A 14,827-nucleotide genomic window follows, 5' to 3' on the forward strand; every position below is an offset into this window, starting at 1 on the left:
GTAATTGCCGATTAGTGCCGACTTCTGAGTAGCATTTTCCGAGTAATAGATCTTAGTACAATTATTTATTACGTACTCTTTCTCGCTAGATTTTTTGGTAATTAAATAAAAAAGTCACAAGTTTGGTAATAATTAGAAGTTTTTAAATTATGAAGCGCCATACCTTTGGTTGAAAAGGAGCGAATAAAACTACAATCACTGCTTGATATATTTTATTAAAATATTTTATTTTATATAAATTATTTATGTATAAAATATATTTATTCTTATTCCTCGAAGTTGACAAGGGTGGTGTTATCTATATATATAGTGTCAGCTTTCTTTATTTCTGAAGGAGGAAGACAGAACGGTGGGGGATGAGACCAGAAACCATTTTCAGTACAAACAATGGAGGACTCCCCGACAATCTCTAAACCATCCTCACAAGCGTACATGATGAGATCTCCGACTGGGTACTTGCCATCTTTGGACATTGTGCTCAAAAGTCTACCATTCTCTGGTACTAACGGATCTGGGCAGTATATCGCTGTAATAAATTTTGCGAAAATGGTAATAGTATAAACATTGGATAGCCAATACAATTGGACATCATCCAAAAATATTTTTGAGAGATGAGACAAAAAAGGAACTATCAGTGCAATAGAAACTAGATCTAAAGTAAAGTAAATTATAGTCAAACCAGACTTACGAACGCAATGGGGAATTTCCCCTGACCACTTGCCGTCCTGTTCGCACTCCAAGCCTGGTGGTCCCCGCAGACGATAACCCCAGGAGCACGCGAAGACAACCCGACCACCATACGAAGAGTTGTACTCCACAACCGACAACTGAGGCCCCGGGGGTGGATTGGGGCAAAACGTTTCCACACACGTCGGCGGTTCTGATGACCAGCGACCTAGCGAAGAGGAGACTTATTTACACAAAATAGTTCTCATTTACTGAATGTCACATTCTATGTATGCATGTGTTAACCATTTTCTATATTTTACACTGAAATTGTATTAATGTGAGTACTGTGAATATGTTAGCTTTAGTTAACTGAGCTTCCTGTGAAATATAAAAGGGATAAACTTTAAAAAATCTTCTACAGGAGTGCACAGATGAGGATATATAATGAAATACAAAACAATTTGAATAAAAGTCTAACGTACCATCACCCATACAATATACAACAGCTGATCCATTGAGATGGTAGCCTGGTTCGCAGCTAAAATGGACAGCATTACCCAGCTGAGAGCCCTGAGCTGACTCCCGAAGACGAGGCGAAGACACATTCATTAGAGGGCATACAACATCTAGGAACAATTATTATATATATCAAGTGGCAGCCCATAGACTATCTCATAGCTATAATATATTAAACATATATTATGTCCTGTAAATAGAGATCCTGCAAATAATTTTAGAACATAATTAAGAGTTACTGCTTAGACTATTTACTTTTTAAACTACATTATCAAACAATTACCAAACCTACTTTCATGGAAATGAAGAGATGTGTAAAACTGTTTTAAATGTTACCTATGAATATATAAACTAACTCAATCAGTATTCTATAATATTCCGTCAATAGGAATTAATGTCTTTATAACTGATAGTTGTACTTGACGATTTATTATTGGTCATACTGTATACATGTTATGACACAATAATGCACTCTCACATACACAACTATAAAATGTTGACAGCTGTCAAAGTTACAGGTACAGCATTACTAAAGGTTATTACACATCCACTGGAAGCATGCATTAAGATTTAAGACTCACTAACAACTCTAACGAGGACGGTGTTTGTGGTGCCAGTGGGAGCAGTGCATGTGTAACGTCCGCTGTGATGGTGGGTCATGCGAGTCAACACCAGCCTGTAGTGGAGTTCCACCTCACCCGTTGCACTCACCCATGCTGGAATTTTAATTAATAAGTCACATAAAATGTGCTGCATAAATATTATGATTATTCTTTACATGGATTAAGTATTTCATTTGTATATATGTCCATATGTAAATTATTGCAAGGAAACCCCCAATTTCATGGCTACAAAATCTATTATGTTTTTATTACTGAATAATACTTCCTAGGTAGGCTTAATTTTACTACACACTTATAGTACACTTATAGGATTTAAAACAATTTAAAAAAAAAAGTACTTTGATATCTATTTTTGGAATAAGTTTTATGGCAAGCACTTTTTAAGTATGAATTTCAATAAATGTTTTTTAATTAATTTACTCATATTAATAAGTTACATAAACTGATAAGGTGTTGTGTTCCAAATTTAAAAAAGACCTTCGCTGTTTGGTTTAATTAGAATTATTTTTTTAAGATAACAGAAGTAAGATATGAAATATTTCTTTTAATACTTACCAGTAAAATTCTAGACAACAAGAAACAAGGAAATATCTTTAAACATGCTCTTCAACTTAATGATTTGTAGTTTTGAAATATATAAATAAGGAACCAAGGGGAAGATGAAAACTGCAACAAAATTAAAACATCAATGCAAACACTATGAGTGGAAATATCCTTACTCATAAAGGCTCATTTTAAAACTTAGCATGCTATAATAAGGTCTTTACAAATGAAACAAACATAATTTATGGAGAAGGAAAATTTTGCAAACATTTAAAGGGAGTAATGCATTACTTAGATTATAGGTGATTATTATTTGATGAGGATAGTCAAACATAAGTACTAGAGTTGAAATAGACATTCAAGGACATAGTTAACATTTGTTTCATTGCATACTATCCATCAACTTGTCTTACATAGCTGAGTAATTTCCTCAATAGAGCTAATATGTTCTATACTTAAAAGTGAGAGGTTTTAAGTGATAACAATAAAATTAAAACTTATCTATATAAGAAATCACAAGTAATGATTCCTTAGCATAAGCAGCCTGGTTTGAGAGACTGAAGATTTTTGATAATAGGAAAAAGAGGATGATCTTGGTACTGGCTTTAGTACTGTTTTTTTTATTGATAGAAGTTGAATGTTATGCGAACATAGGTAAGGCTTATTTCTCCATACAGGCCTGGTGTCGATAGTTGTCTCGCCAGCTCCAGTCCGGCTTCCCCTGACTTCTTGGCCAGAGACAGTCTAACCACAAGGTTGTCCCTGGATAAGTGTACAGCTCTCCACTCAACTCCACAATGGCTGACCCAGATGCCGCCAGATATTGGATGGTTGGAGGCGCCCCACCTGAAATTTTAAATAGCTTATGATATATATGAACTTGCTTGTTACATCAAATAAATGGTGGACTTGTACTTTCTATAAATAAGTAAACATTTACTTAAAGTGAAAATACAGTAAGATTACTTAGGAGGTGCTTATATAGTATATAATAAACACGTGTATCATATTCTAAGGAAACATATGACACTATATAAGTCATAAACCAAAAACAAAATTGCAGAAAGAACACGTAGAGTTTATATTTAAGAATGAACTACAAAGGAAAAATGTCTCAGCGCGTTAAATGTCAAAAATGTTAACCAGTGAGCATATTAAAGGAATCAACATTTCTAAAAGTTTTAACTGGATTAAGAAATCTTTGGTCTCCTTTTGTGAAGAGTGACTAGGGTCCAAACACGACCTTCCGCACAAATGGTGGAGAAATTTAAGGTGTCAGGATCGGCAAAAAAGATTAAAGCATCCGTTTTTAATGTTGCAGCGAATTTATACTAAAACACGAAAATGATTGGAAGACCTCAAAGAAAATAATTAAACTCAAACTATAAGCTGGAGTTTTGTTTTTCTAAGACAATGCATCGGTTCACAAAGGCACATTGGCGATATATATATATATCTACATCAAAAAACAGAATTCAATTTCTTCAAGAATTCGATCACTACCATAGTTCCAATTATATTGGCCTAGCCTATGACTTAGCTTTCAAATACTTACTTGACATCGAGGACTAAGATAGCACCCTATGGAATTTTTGAAAGTTCAAGATAAAAAATTTGTTTGATGATAAATTAAAGGTTTAGAAAAAAAAATCACTAAATTGCTGGACCAATAATTAAGTTTTTTACTAAAATATTTTTCTTTCATACTAATTTTACTACTTAGAGATGGGTTCCAATAAGTAAGTCATTCACCTGTATAGTTGGTGATCATAGATGTTGGCACACAGATGGGCCATTTTGGTTCCCATTCGCCGTTCTCGCATCGTAAAATATTTTCACCCGTTAGCTTGTATAGGCCAAAGTGTTTGCAGCGAACTACAATCGCCGAGCCGTGCGGAAAATATGTGTCTGTCTGTGTAAAAAACATATTATGAAAAATTTTGCCACCTATGTTGCATACATGTGTATTTAATATCTGTTAATTAAAGGTTGTTAGGACTTTACTTGTATGATAGGAATAAAACTTACTAATATAGAACCATTCTTGTATGAAATGGCGAGGAGGGGATCCTTCATTCTATACAGACATTCTCGAAGAATAGGTTTAAATCTACCATCTGAAAAAATATTTCGATTAGAACACGAGTTATTCTAAGAGTATATATTAATAATTGTATGTAAGCCCTTTTTATACTGCGATTGATTGTACGACACTGTAAGTAAAGGTTAAGGTAAATCATGCATACTTTGCTTACTTGGCGTTGAAGAACAGAGGGGTCCAACCCAATTTCCATCTATACATTTTATTTTGCAAATAAGACGCTCGTTTAAAGGTCCTATGAGTCCCGGAAATTTAACCTATTTTCCAAACAAAAAGATACCAAAATCATGATAGCAAGATGCTTAAAATAAAATGCAAGCCATAATTACGATTACTTATATACCTTACCTCAGATATCTTAGAAAAGTCTGATCTGAATCTCGATATATCCAGATTTCCATCAATTGTCTCGACTTCGGGAAGAGAACATTTAAATTCTTCTAAAAATGTTAACATTTTAGTGCGATTATTAATACAAAGAGCTTTTATTATTATTGGTGTTACAATAAAATAAGTTACAACGTGAGTCTAAAAAGTGTACCATCATAAGAACGTTTGATTGCTAGATAATCGGTAACGATAATACATAATATTTGCTGAAAGAGCTGTGTATATAATCGGAGGTATATAGTTTTGTCCGTCTATCTATATATAGGTGATAAAAAAACAGTAGGCACGACAAGGTAGACGCCAGCGACGGGAAAATCACAGGATATATAACGGTACCCGTCCTTGCATTCTATTCTCCTATACTTAAAGGGGCCTCTTAAAAACTAGACGACGAGAACACTCGTATCCGGTTATTAGGTCGAGGTGTCTATATTTCAATGAACCATTCCAGCTTCCCCTACATCTCTAACTGCTGGTTAGGCATTGTAATTTTTTATTTCGTAAATAAATGGTGGGTTGAAATATTTAAATCCTATTAATTACTTACGTAAAAATTTGAAGGTTAAAATATTAAGGTACACATAATTAATATTTATTAAATTGATGTTATGTAAATAACTGAAGTATGGATAATGAATTAAATTACACTTGTTCTTGACTAAATTAATTCTGGTTCCTTAGTATATCAAGAGCTTACAATATTATTATTCATATTATTGTCTTATATTGGATAAAACAAAGAAAAAAAAGGAGAAAAATATTTACTGTTAAAGATGAAGGTTTCTTATACTTGTAGTTTGAATATAACTTTAAAGACATCTCTTCCTTTTCCTACTCCTCCTATCAAATTAATTTATATGAGGCCTTCTGAGAGCTTTCCATTATTCATACAAGGAATTCATTAGGAACTCAATTAATTGGATTCAATAAATATATTATCATTAAAAAAATAGTTTAAAAAAAGCTTTTGTCCAAATTGAATACTTCAAACATAACATGAAGACAACAGTAACAATTAAGTGATAAATTTTCTCTATAACCCTTAACTACAATTCTATTAAATGGAAGATATTAGCATAAACATATTGATGTATGTAAAAACTAAATAGTATTTACTTAAATTGCTAATAATATGATTTGTACTATTTTTCATAAATCTATAATATTAATGAGATCTAAGATTTTCGCGAGTATTCATTTAAATGAAACTAGTATTATTCGGATACCTCATATGCCTGTGATCACGGTTGCTGCAAAATAATCGAAACGTCGGGATTATGTAGTTTTTAAATAATAAAATCCGCATAGTAAATCTGAATAATACTAGTTTCATTTAAATCTATAATATTGCTGTTCCAATATTATCATTCTTTCTTTGATATATAATGAATTAATAATATAGATTTTATCTTTATTTGTACAGCCCACTTTTTTACATTTGAACAATCTTCAATAGACATGTGAAAGAACAAAATAAAATAACTAAATAAGACAATAGTAAAGATGTAAGGTAAAATACATATTAGTGTACAAATTTATTCAAATTATAAGTATTACATTAGTCCACAGTTCATTACAAATTTTATATAAATTGAAGAGTGGAAATTCGAATTATTACTGTTTAAGTTAGTCGCTTGATTCATATATTAGTGATGTTTATAAATAATAGAAAATAAAAGTGTATACTTTAAGAAACTTCTATTGTGTAATGATTTTTAGCCCCAGTTTTATATGCCTATGAACTATATATATATAATTAAAAAGTTTTACTTTTTATTGGTATATTTAGAATATCAATCAAAAAGAGAAATATAGTTAATTAATTAAATTGCACCTGCAGGCTGAAAATTTTCTTAAACATGCCATTATTATTCGCTACAGCTTGTTCATATCTTCTTATTTAAATATATTTATTACAGATCATAAGTTAAATGAGTTAGATTTCCAAAACTGTGAAGTTTAACATAAGTAACAGGCGCGGAGACAATAATCTCACCTTGATGGATTGTTTCATTATTCTCACAAAACGAAACACTCACGAATAATAGAAATAGAAGATATTTATTCATTTTTAAATAATATTATATACTCTTTTAAATTTACGATTTAGTGCACTCAGCACTGTGCAACTATCTGAATGTCAAGTGTCAACAAACAAATTAAAAAGGGATTGTCAGTTGACAATTGTCATACTTCAAAATAAAGATGAGTGACAGTGCTCCAATAAACGGAATAAATATTTTCTTTGAAGATCGTTGAAATTTAAAAAATGTAGAGCGGAAAGGTTTTATGAAGTCTAAACAAAACGTTAAAATATATAATGTAATGGCAAGCAGTGATGATCAGCTTATCTTAGAATTGCCAGATTACTTACACAAGTGCCTAAAAAATAAAATCTATATATTTGAAAATCATCTTTGAATCTCACATTTATGTTAGCCATCAATATAGTCAGTTCAAAAATTATTTCCATTAAGAACTGTAACGAAAATCATATTTTACTTACTTTTATCATTGAGTTGTAAAATAGTTATTTGGATTTAAATATCGACTCTGAATGTCGAAAGAAAATTAAATTCTAAACCAGGCTGTCTACTTCTATACAGAATACTTTGGCCTAGAAAAAAAAATATTCTCATCAAAATTAAACCAAATGGTTTGAGAAAGAGAATATTTTTTGTTTTTTGAGATATTATAAAGAATTTTTTTCTAAAGTTCCGTAAGTTTTTGTTTAGGAGTTAGGACATATAACATCCATTTATGTTAATTTTCTATATAGAAATTATTTAGGCTGACAAATGTATTACTCGATATATTAATTAAATATTCCTCATTATAATTACCTATTCATCGTGACCATCACGTAATTGTCAGCGTTGTACTTTGACCACCACTACTAGATTTTATTATTAGAGTTCATTACAAATCACCCATATCCATTTCAAACATATTATCCTGTTTTTGTAGCGGTTACCTTGAGGACAATAGTTTTAAAAATAATAGTTTTTTTTAATATTTGTGTTGTATTGTTAATATATTTTGGTAATTTGGCATGGGATCTATAATTATTTAAGTTTTCTTTCGCTACATTTATCTGTATGACTAGTATTTATTTATTCTGATGGTTGGTTAGTTTCTAACACATTGGTTTTCTTCATAAACGCCCATAGGCACTTTCTTTTTAACATTGGATTCCCTTAGAAAACGATCTCTCGCTTTCAATTCAAAATCCCACACTCTCAGTTACTCTTCCTTAAAAAATACTCTTTCAATTTATTTCTTCACAGTTAAAGGATTTTTCAGTACTAAAATCCTTTAATATCCAAACATTCAATGTTATTAGTTTCCATTTAGTATTAACGCGAAAAAGCTAGAGACGTTTCATCTTCTTGCTACCAGTTGTACCGCGATCTTAAATATTCGATAGTTTATTTAAAAACAAACTAATATACACAGCACATAAAAATAGGCTTTATTTAATCGAATTTTTGATTCTATAGTTCAATTTTATATCTCTTTGTTTGATGATCAAGTTATGTATTACATAATTTTATGATATTATTATACCTGATATCTGTAAATTAGTTTGACTTAGAATATATACTTATAGGTATTGTCGCGAACTATACTATCGTGATGTTAGTCTTTTTTAAATTCAATTTAAATGTATTCATTGTTTTACGAGGACATAGATAGTGTAAGTAATAAGGACGCTATTGTATATAGTTTAGAGCTCTTAACAAATAAAGAAAAGTGAATAAAAACCTTATCTCCGTAATGTTTATTGTGGCTTATGATGATAATTATATTTATATAACGAACAGTATTAAATAAAAAAGCCATTAATTTAGACTTTTTCATTTCACTTCTGATTTCTAACTTTAATATTCTCCTATTTAGAATATATTATCATAAATCCAATAAAACATTAAATATTGCACACATAATTCTAAAAATAAAAATACTTGAAACATTTGCTTGTTTTTTTATTACTTAACATTCGACAAGTTGTGATAAGCTAACAAGTACAATTACAAAAAGTAAATATTTTGACAGCTGTATAAAATTCGTGGCACATTTTAAGCATATAAATAGAATTAGTTTCGGATTCACAAAATGGTATAACAAAACTATCCTTATATAAAATAGCATTATAATAGAACTTTATAAAAAGGCACATTTAATACACAGTAATTAAGCCTTGAAAGTGTGGTCTATCTCATTTTTTGACAATAATATGACAATATCTTTAATAGTGAATGTTGCCTAGATTATTTCTATAATCTGCTCAAATATTACAGATTAAACATCTTAAAATAATTTTTAAGTCACTTTGTAATCTGCGTTTCACTGGTATGTACATCATTTACTATATCAACAATCATTAGTATGCAAATATTCAGCATGTCATATGAGAAACAAATAATTCTGTAAAACTAGTCAGTCTTAAATTTAGGCACCAATTCACAACAGCATGTAAGATTATATAATAACATAAAGATATTTTGTATTATATAAATATAAAAGCATTTGTTGAATAGATACAAAGGTAAAGCATTTAAGTAGCAGAATTCTTACATTGTGTTTATTTTGGCACTTACATATATTTAAACTATATATTTATTCTACAAATATAATTATGTGAAAAATAAGTCTTATACATAATTAAACTTGTGTTGATTGTTTTATGAAAAGTATATATGTAATATTCTTATAATCTATTATGACAAGGCAATTAAAAGTATGCGGACAAGTTTATGGACAAAGTTTTGAATTATTTGCCATTTAAATTGCACTATAATTTTTTATCTATGGTAATTGGTTACAATTTAAACAGTTCTAACTGTATACAAAGTCAATCTTACAGGACACAGATCTCATAAATGATTAGTTTTCCTAACATAAAATATAAAAATAAACAATTCTACATTGTAAAGATCAATTGAATGCAACTGGAACCTGAGTAGATTCTTTTATTGGTGCTTATTTATCATCAAGGGTCTGTGTATAGTTCAATACAGTTGTGTCAACTCCTTGAATGCAATACAAGGCTAAATGACAAGTTCTTATAAAATTACTGACTAAATTTTAGTGAGAAATATATTTTACCCGTAAAGAAATAATATACAAAAATAATACAAGTGTAAAATTTTTAAATATTTGTTCTTGGCATTCACAATATACTATATGTGTATACATTAAATAAGTTGAATGCAATGATGGATTATTATAGGAATGCAAATGTATAGATAATAGATTTTAATGCTTAGTATTTTAAATATTTGTGTAAAATATTTTCAGTCAACATTAGAAGTAAATTCATTTACATATTTTAATTGACGTATTTTTAATAACCCAAAATCCTATGGAATATGGCGGCATAGATATACGGTTATTATATTTCTTGTGATTGGGTTGCAGGTCAAGACTAGCTGACTCATAATGCAGTGGCCAGCCATTTAAAAGTATGGTTTTTGTTCGCCTGTTATTTGAAGGAGCACTTATTATGAATTCATCAATTATTATATTATCACCATGTAAGGCAGTGCCATTGAGAAGAAATTGGACTTTTTCCATTTCTAAATTAATGGCATAAACTGTTATTGCACTTGAATCATTTGTATAATTCTTATTAGCACAATGAACATAAACTCTCTGATGTGGAGAACACTTACACATCAAATGAAGAACTTTATTGCCCACTAACTTCTTATATAACACACTCACCCACCAATCAGGAAGAGGTTCGAGTTCTTCATTTACAAGGCTGTAGTTTCCTCCATAAAAGCTTTGCCTTATGACAGTGGAAATGTTATATTTAGCAGACAGGCCCAGCTTATCTACCCATAGAGGAGTACCAGCATATGTGTTGGACAAACCAGGGGCCCCACCGCCATAAGAAGTACTAGTTTCACTGAGCCACATGGGTATATTGTGATATTTCTTGGTGTGATTTTGCATAGTTTCGATTTGTTCTTTAAGCAAGTCAAATGTTTCAGGATTCCAAAAATCTTGTAACTTAGCAGTTCTACTATTCAGGTAGTACTGATGCCATGATCTAGCATTTACAAAATGTGAACCATTGCCTAGGAATTCCACCATATATTTCAGACAGTTTGGTTGATGATCTTGGGGCCTAGTGGTGTCAGGCCCTACTAATAATGATTTTTTATATCCATGATGATTTAGGAGATTCCGAAGCTTTTTGAAGTCATGAGCTAATTCTTGAGGGGTAACAGTCAAATTGAATACATGTCTGAAAGAGTTAGGCTCATTTCCAAGTTGCCAGTCAATATCAAACTTCTTCTGTTTAGAATATTTTATCAATTCAACAGCATTTTGAGAATTCCATTCATGACTATCGCGAAGCAGTAAATTTAATGTAAATAATAACTTTGTGTTTGTTGCTTGACAAAATTCATTTATTTCTGTCCATTTACGGCCGGTCATTAGAAAGAATGGCAAAAACTTATTCTTACATAATTTTTTAAGAGCAACACAGGCTGTTTCATTGTGACTTGATGCCAGACAGTGATCACACGAGACTGAAGGTAAGTCTTCAGCACTGAAAATTAATCTATCAGACATTGTACCTCCCAAACGTAATCTTGCTGGGCCAAGAGCCGAAGCTAATTCTCTTAATCGAATACTTGTAAAATCAACCTTATCATAATCCTGTATTTCAGATGCATCAATGCCAAAACTTAAAAAGTTGTCAGGCAATACCGCCAGCACTTTCTGATGCTCGTTTATTGTTATGTAGCATTTGTCTCCAACATTATACTTTGCAAAGAGTACTAACAAGGTAATATTCAAACACAAAACTAATGCACATGAAGCTACCAAACGTTTATTGGATAACATTTTTAATGCAAAATTTATAAATATTGGAGCACGTTGAAGTTTTAACACATAACTTATTAAAAGTTCTTATAAATTTAATAACTTCTTTTCGATCAGCGACGATAAATTTCCATAGTTGCTTATTTACTAAAGCCGCTAAGGGCCAATTAGAAAAAACATATCGTCTCACAATTTTAGAAGCAGGTCAGACGGTGATATTGTTGACTGGCGCCAGCCACTCCTTCCCTTAAGTCTAGACGCCTCTCTCCTCCGCAACGTTGTTTCAACTTTCAAAAGATCCATGTACTAATGCCAAAATTTGTGTTTTCAGGAAATGGTAAAACTGTCAGCTGTCATTAAATGTAGATTAACAGAATTCAGTTGACAGAATAAAAATAAAATATAAGTATGTAGCTTTGTTATATTTAGACTAAAACATTAATGTACCTAACACTAATTTATTGGTATATCTTTTAAAATTTGACTCATAATCTAAAGATCTTATGTAATTGACTCATATATAAACTCAAGAAATCGTGATTTTCTTTGTAATGAAGAGTAAGAAAAAGTCAATTATAATTAATGAATTAACATAACACGAAAAAATATTTTTTGCCAACTTGATTTGAAAGTTATAAAATGGAGTTATAAGAATATAGCACACAATGACTCTGAAAATAAGTGGAAACATATATGAAATATAAAATATTTACTTTTGAATTAAAAATCATACTTGAAATGAGCTTAAGCGAAACAGCTCTAACAATGATGTCGATAAATTCAAACATCAGACATTCATTACACAATACTATGGAAAGATTACAAGAATAACTATCATAGAACTCTAACTCAGCTAATGTACAACCTTTAAAAAAATTAAAGAGTAAAGGAAAGTCGTAAGTCACATCTTTCGTTTGTATAATTCAGCTGACATCAGCCTATAAGAAACATACACTTTTAATAGTATCTTAAAAATCAATTTTAATCAGCTGAAACAAAAATAAATAAATTCTATTATGATGATAATGAGAGAAAAGCAAATATCTTATAATTAAGGTAACTTTTATCTTGCAAAACCAAATGTTTCTTTAAGACGTTCTTAAAGTTGCCAAACTGGTTGATCACATTGAATAGTCAATAGAAACCATGACAGCCGAAAATTCTACCCAAAACAAAAGCATCGAGATATTTAGAACGAATGTATTAGATCACATATACGTAATTGGTACATAGTTTAAAAAGAATTTTTATTTAGATATATCAATAAAATGGACTACCTGAACAATGAGCTTGTATTAATTCTTTTGGATTTGTATTCATCCCCTCTTTAATCACGTTTTCGTATCATTATCAACATGAATATAATATACCGTTCTATGATTTAAATGAATTCGAGTAAAGTATGAGAGGTTATAGAGGTAAAAGGTAAAAAAGTGCTGCTCACCTTTTAATTTTGGAATGAAAATTTTAAAAAGTTAAGTGTAGGTAAATTATTTTTTAAATGTTAAACTGTTCCTGAAACTCGCCATACCCACTGTTTCATGTTCCAGAGAGCGACAGATCACAGTGAAATCTGTGACAAAAAAAAACTGTTCCAAACGGCAAATTTTATATGATATGAGATTTAAAAAAATATTTTATGTAAAGCGTTTTAGATTTTTCTAAAAAAAAATATTAAATTATACATTTTATAATATTGTATTGTAATAAACGAATCAAATGTTTCTATATATCCGTTCCACTTTTTTTATTTAACTTAAGTATTTTACGCGACCTCCTTGTTGTCTATTGCCATTTACCAAAACCAATCACCAAACATTTTAATTTTCTGTTTCCAATGCTTGATAACTGAAGGCGAAGCGGATTTTATTTTGATTTTGAATATAAGGTAATCATTGTATAATTTTAATTAAAAAAGTTTTGTTTTTCTAAAAATAATTTCTATGTTTCATTCTTTAAATACTTTTATGGCTTAACATTTCATTTACTGTTATGAATTTGTTTACCACGCCCTTAACGTATTTTGGTTTCTTCTATGAAAGAAATAAAATGCAAAATTAGAAAAATTATTAAGTAAGGTGTTTGTTACAATAAAACATATTTAAATATAAATACCTGAAGCATTTTTTTCTTCGACAGGTTCTAATACGAAAATGTCGGCATATGAATCAAACGCTTACTTTACAGGCAACGGGACATTCAAGTCTATAAATCCTATCCTGTCTAAAGTGGGGGATTTCACTCCTTTCTATATCACGATAGCTATCTGCTCTGTCATCTTGGGCTCGCTGCTTGTCATCAATTTTGTTTGCTGTTGTTCACGCTACTCTGACTATTGGCTCGATCGGCATACTGGTAAGCTGGTGTTAATTTCATATTGCTTACATTAAGAAATTATGACTATGAAAATTGTCACTTCTAAAATTTATAGGTAACCGATGGTTGGTATCTATATGGTCAGCAACACCCCACAAACAACCACCTCTTGACTTTACTGAACTAGAGAGTCAATACCAGCCAGTGCAGTACGTGCATCCATATCACACAGAGGAGTACCAAGAAGTGCATCACGAAGTGCGGCAATCTATATCACAGCAACCACTTACAACATCACAAGAATATCTAGAACTTCATAAGAAGGAGAGTGACATATAAGATGGCATTCTTAATGATATACCCAGCTGTAGCCATCCTCTCTCTGTTTGTCCTCATGGTTATCATACTTATTCTAAGATTTGGGGCACGTTGGTGTAAGCTCCGGCATTCCACCTTTGCTGATCAGGAGTGCTGGCATGAAGAAGCTTATGAGCAAAAAGTATCCTATGCTTAAAAATGATCTTAATTTGCAACTTTCCGTCCAATTATGTCTGATTTTAATCTACTTAGCTAATTAATGTTTAGATTTAAGGTAAATAATATTTTTTTTTTATATTCTTTTTCAACCCTATTCTATTAGCACAAAATGAATTCTATCATCATAAGATGTTATTGATCTTTATAATGACCTGAAAAATTTAAAACTTTGTGAATGTATGTGTATACAAATATATTTTTAAAACTATTTGGCTTTTAATTTCAACAAAACTGGCTCTACATTACAGATGTTTCACTATTACTAAATAATCTTTGACAGTATTGTTTA

The 14,827-nt window shown here is 30.5% G+C and overlaps 4 protein-coding genes across 6 annotated transcripts; 2 read left to right on the forward strand and 2 right to left on the reverse strand.

The window, feature by feature from the left end:
* Positions 1-197: 197 nt before the first annotated feature.
* Positions 198-6,996, reverse strand: LOC116777767 (locomotion-related protein Hikaru genki). 3 transcript variants are annotated; one of them, XM_032671477.2, is made up of 10 exons: positions 6,839-6,996; positions 4,801-4,892; positions 4,607-4,709; positions 4,380-4,468; positions 4,104-4,263; positions 3,027-3,197; positions 1,767-1,901; positions 1,152-1,295; positions 689-895; positions 198-526 (listed from the first exon to the last, which is right to left on the reverse strand). In XM_032671477.2, the coding sequence occupies exons 1-10, from the start codon at positions 6,909-6,911 to the stop codon at positions 267-269; spliced, it is 1,434 nt and encodes a 477-aa protein (XP_032527368.1). In that variant the 5' UTR covers positions 6,912-6,996; the 3' UTR covers positions 198-266. The 3 variants fall into 3 exon arrangements, with proteins under 3 accessions (XP_032527368.1, XP_032527366.1, XP_032527367.1); XM_032671475.2 differs by having other exon boundaries at positions 4,598-4,709; XM_032671476.2 differs by having other exon boundaries at positions 4,598-4,709; positions 4,801-4,889; positions 6,839-6,966.
* A 1,815-nt stretch (positions 6,997-8,811) lies between these two features.
* On the reverse strand, positions 8,812-11,998 carry LOC116777703 (heparanase-like). Its single transcript, XM_032671385.2, has one exon. The coding sequence runs from the start codon at positions 11,704-11,706 to the stop codon at positions 10,162-10,164; it is 1,545 nt and encodes a 514-aa protein (XP_032527276.2). The 5' UTR covers positions 11,707-11,998; the 3' UTR covers positions 8,812-10,161.
* A 1,454-nt stretch (positions 11,999-13,452) lies between these two features.
* Positions 13,453-14,340, forward strand: LOC116777992 (uncharacterized). The gene is made up of 3 exons (XM_032671828.2): positions 13,453-13,573; positions 13,825-14,040; positions 14,117-14,340. The coding sequence occupies exons 2-3, from the start codon at positions 13,839-13,841 to the stop codon at positions 14,338-14,340; spliced, it is 426 nt and encodes a 141-aa protein (XP_032527719.1). The 5' UTR covers positions 13,453-13,573; positions 13,825-13,838.
* A 1-nt stretch (position 14,341) lies between these two features.
* LOC116777993 (uncharacterized) lies at positions 14,342-14,746 on the forward strand. The gene has a single exon (XM_032671829.2). The coding sequence runs from the start codon at positions 14,342-14,344 to the stop codon at positions 14,513-14,515; it is 174 nt and encodes a 57-aa protein (XP_032527720.1). The 3' UTR covers positions 14,516-14,746.
* The last annotated feature ends 81 nt before the right edge of the window (positions 14,747-14,827 follow it).

Source organism: Danaus plexippus, chromosome Z, assembly GCF_018135715.1.
Source record: "Danaus plexippus chromosome Z, MEX_DaPlex, whole genome shotgun sequence".
Lineage (NCBI taxonomy): Eukaryota > Metazoa > Arthropoda > Insecta > Lepidoptera > Nymphalidae > Danaus > Danaus plexippus.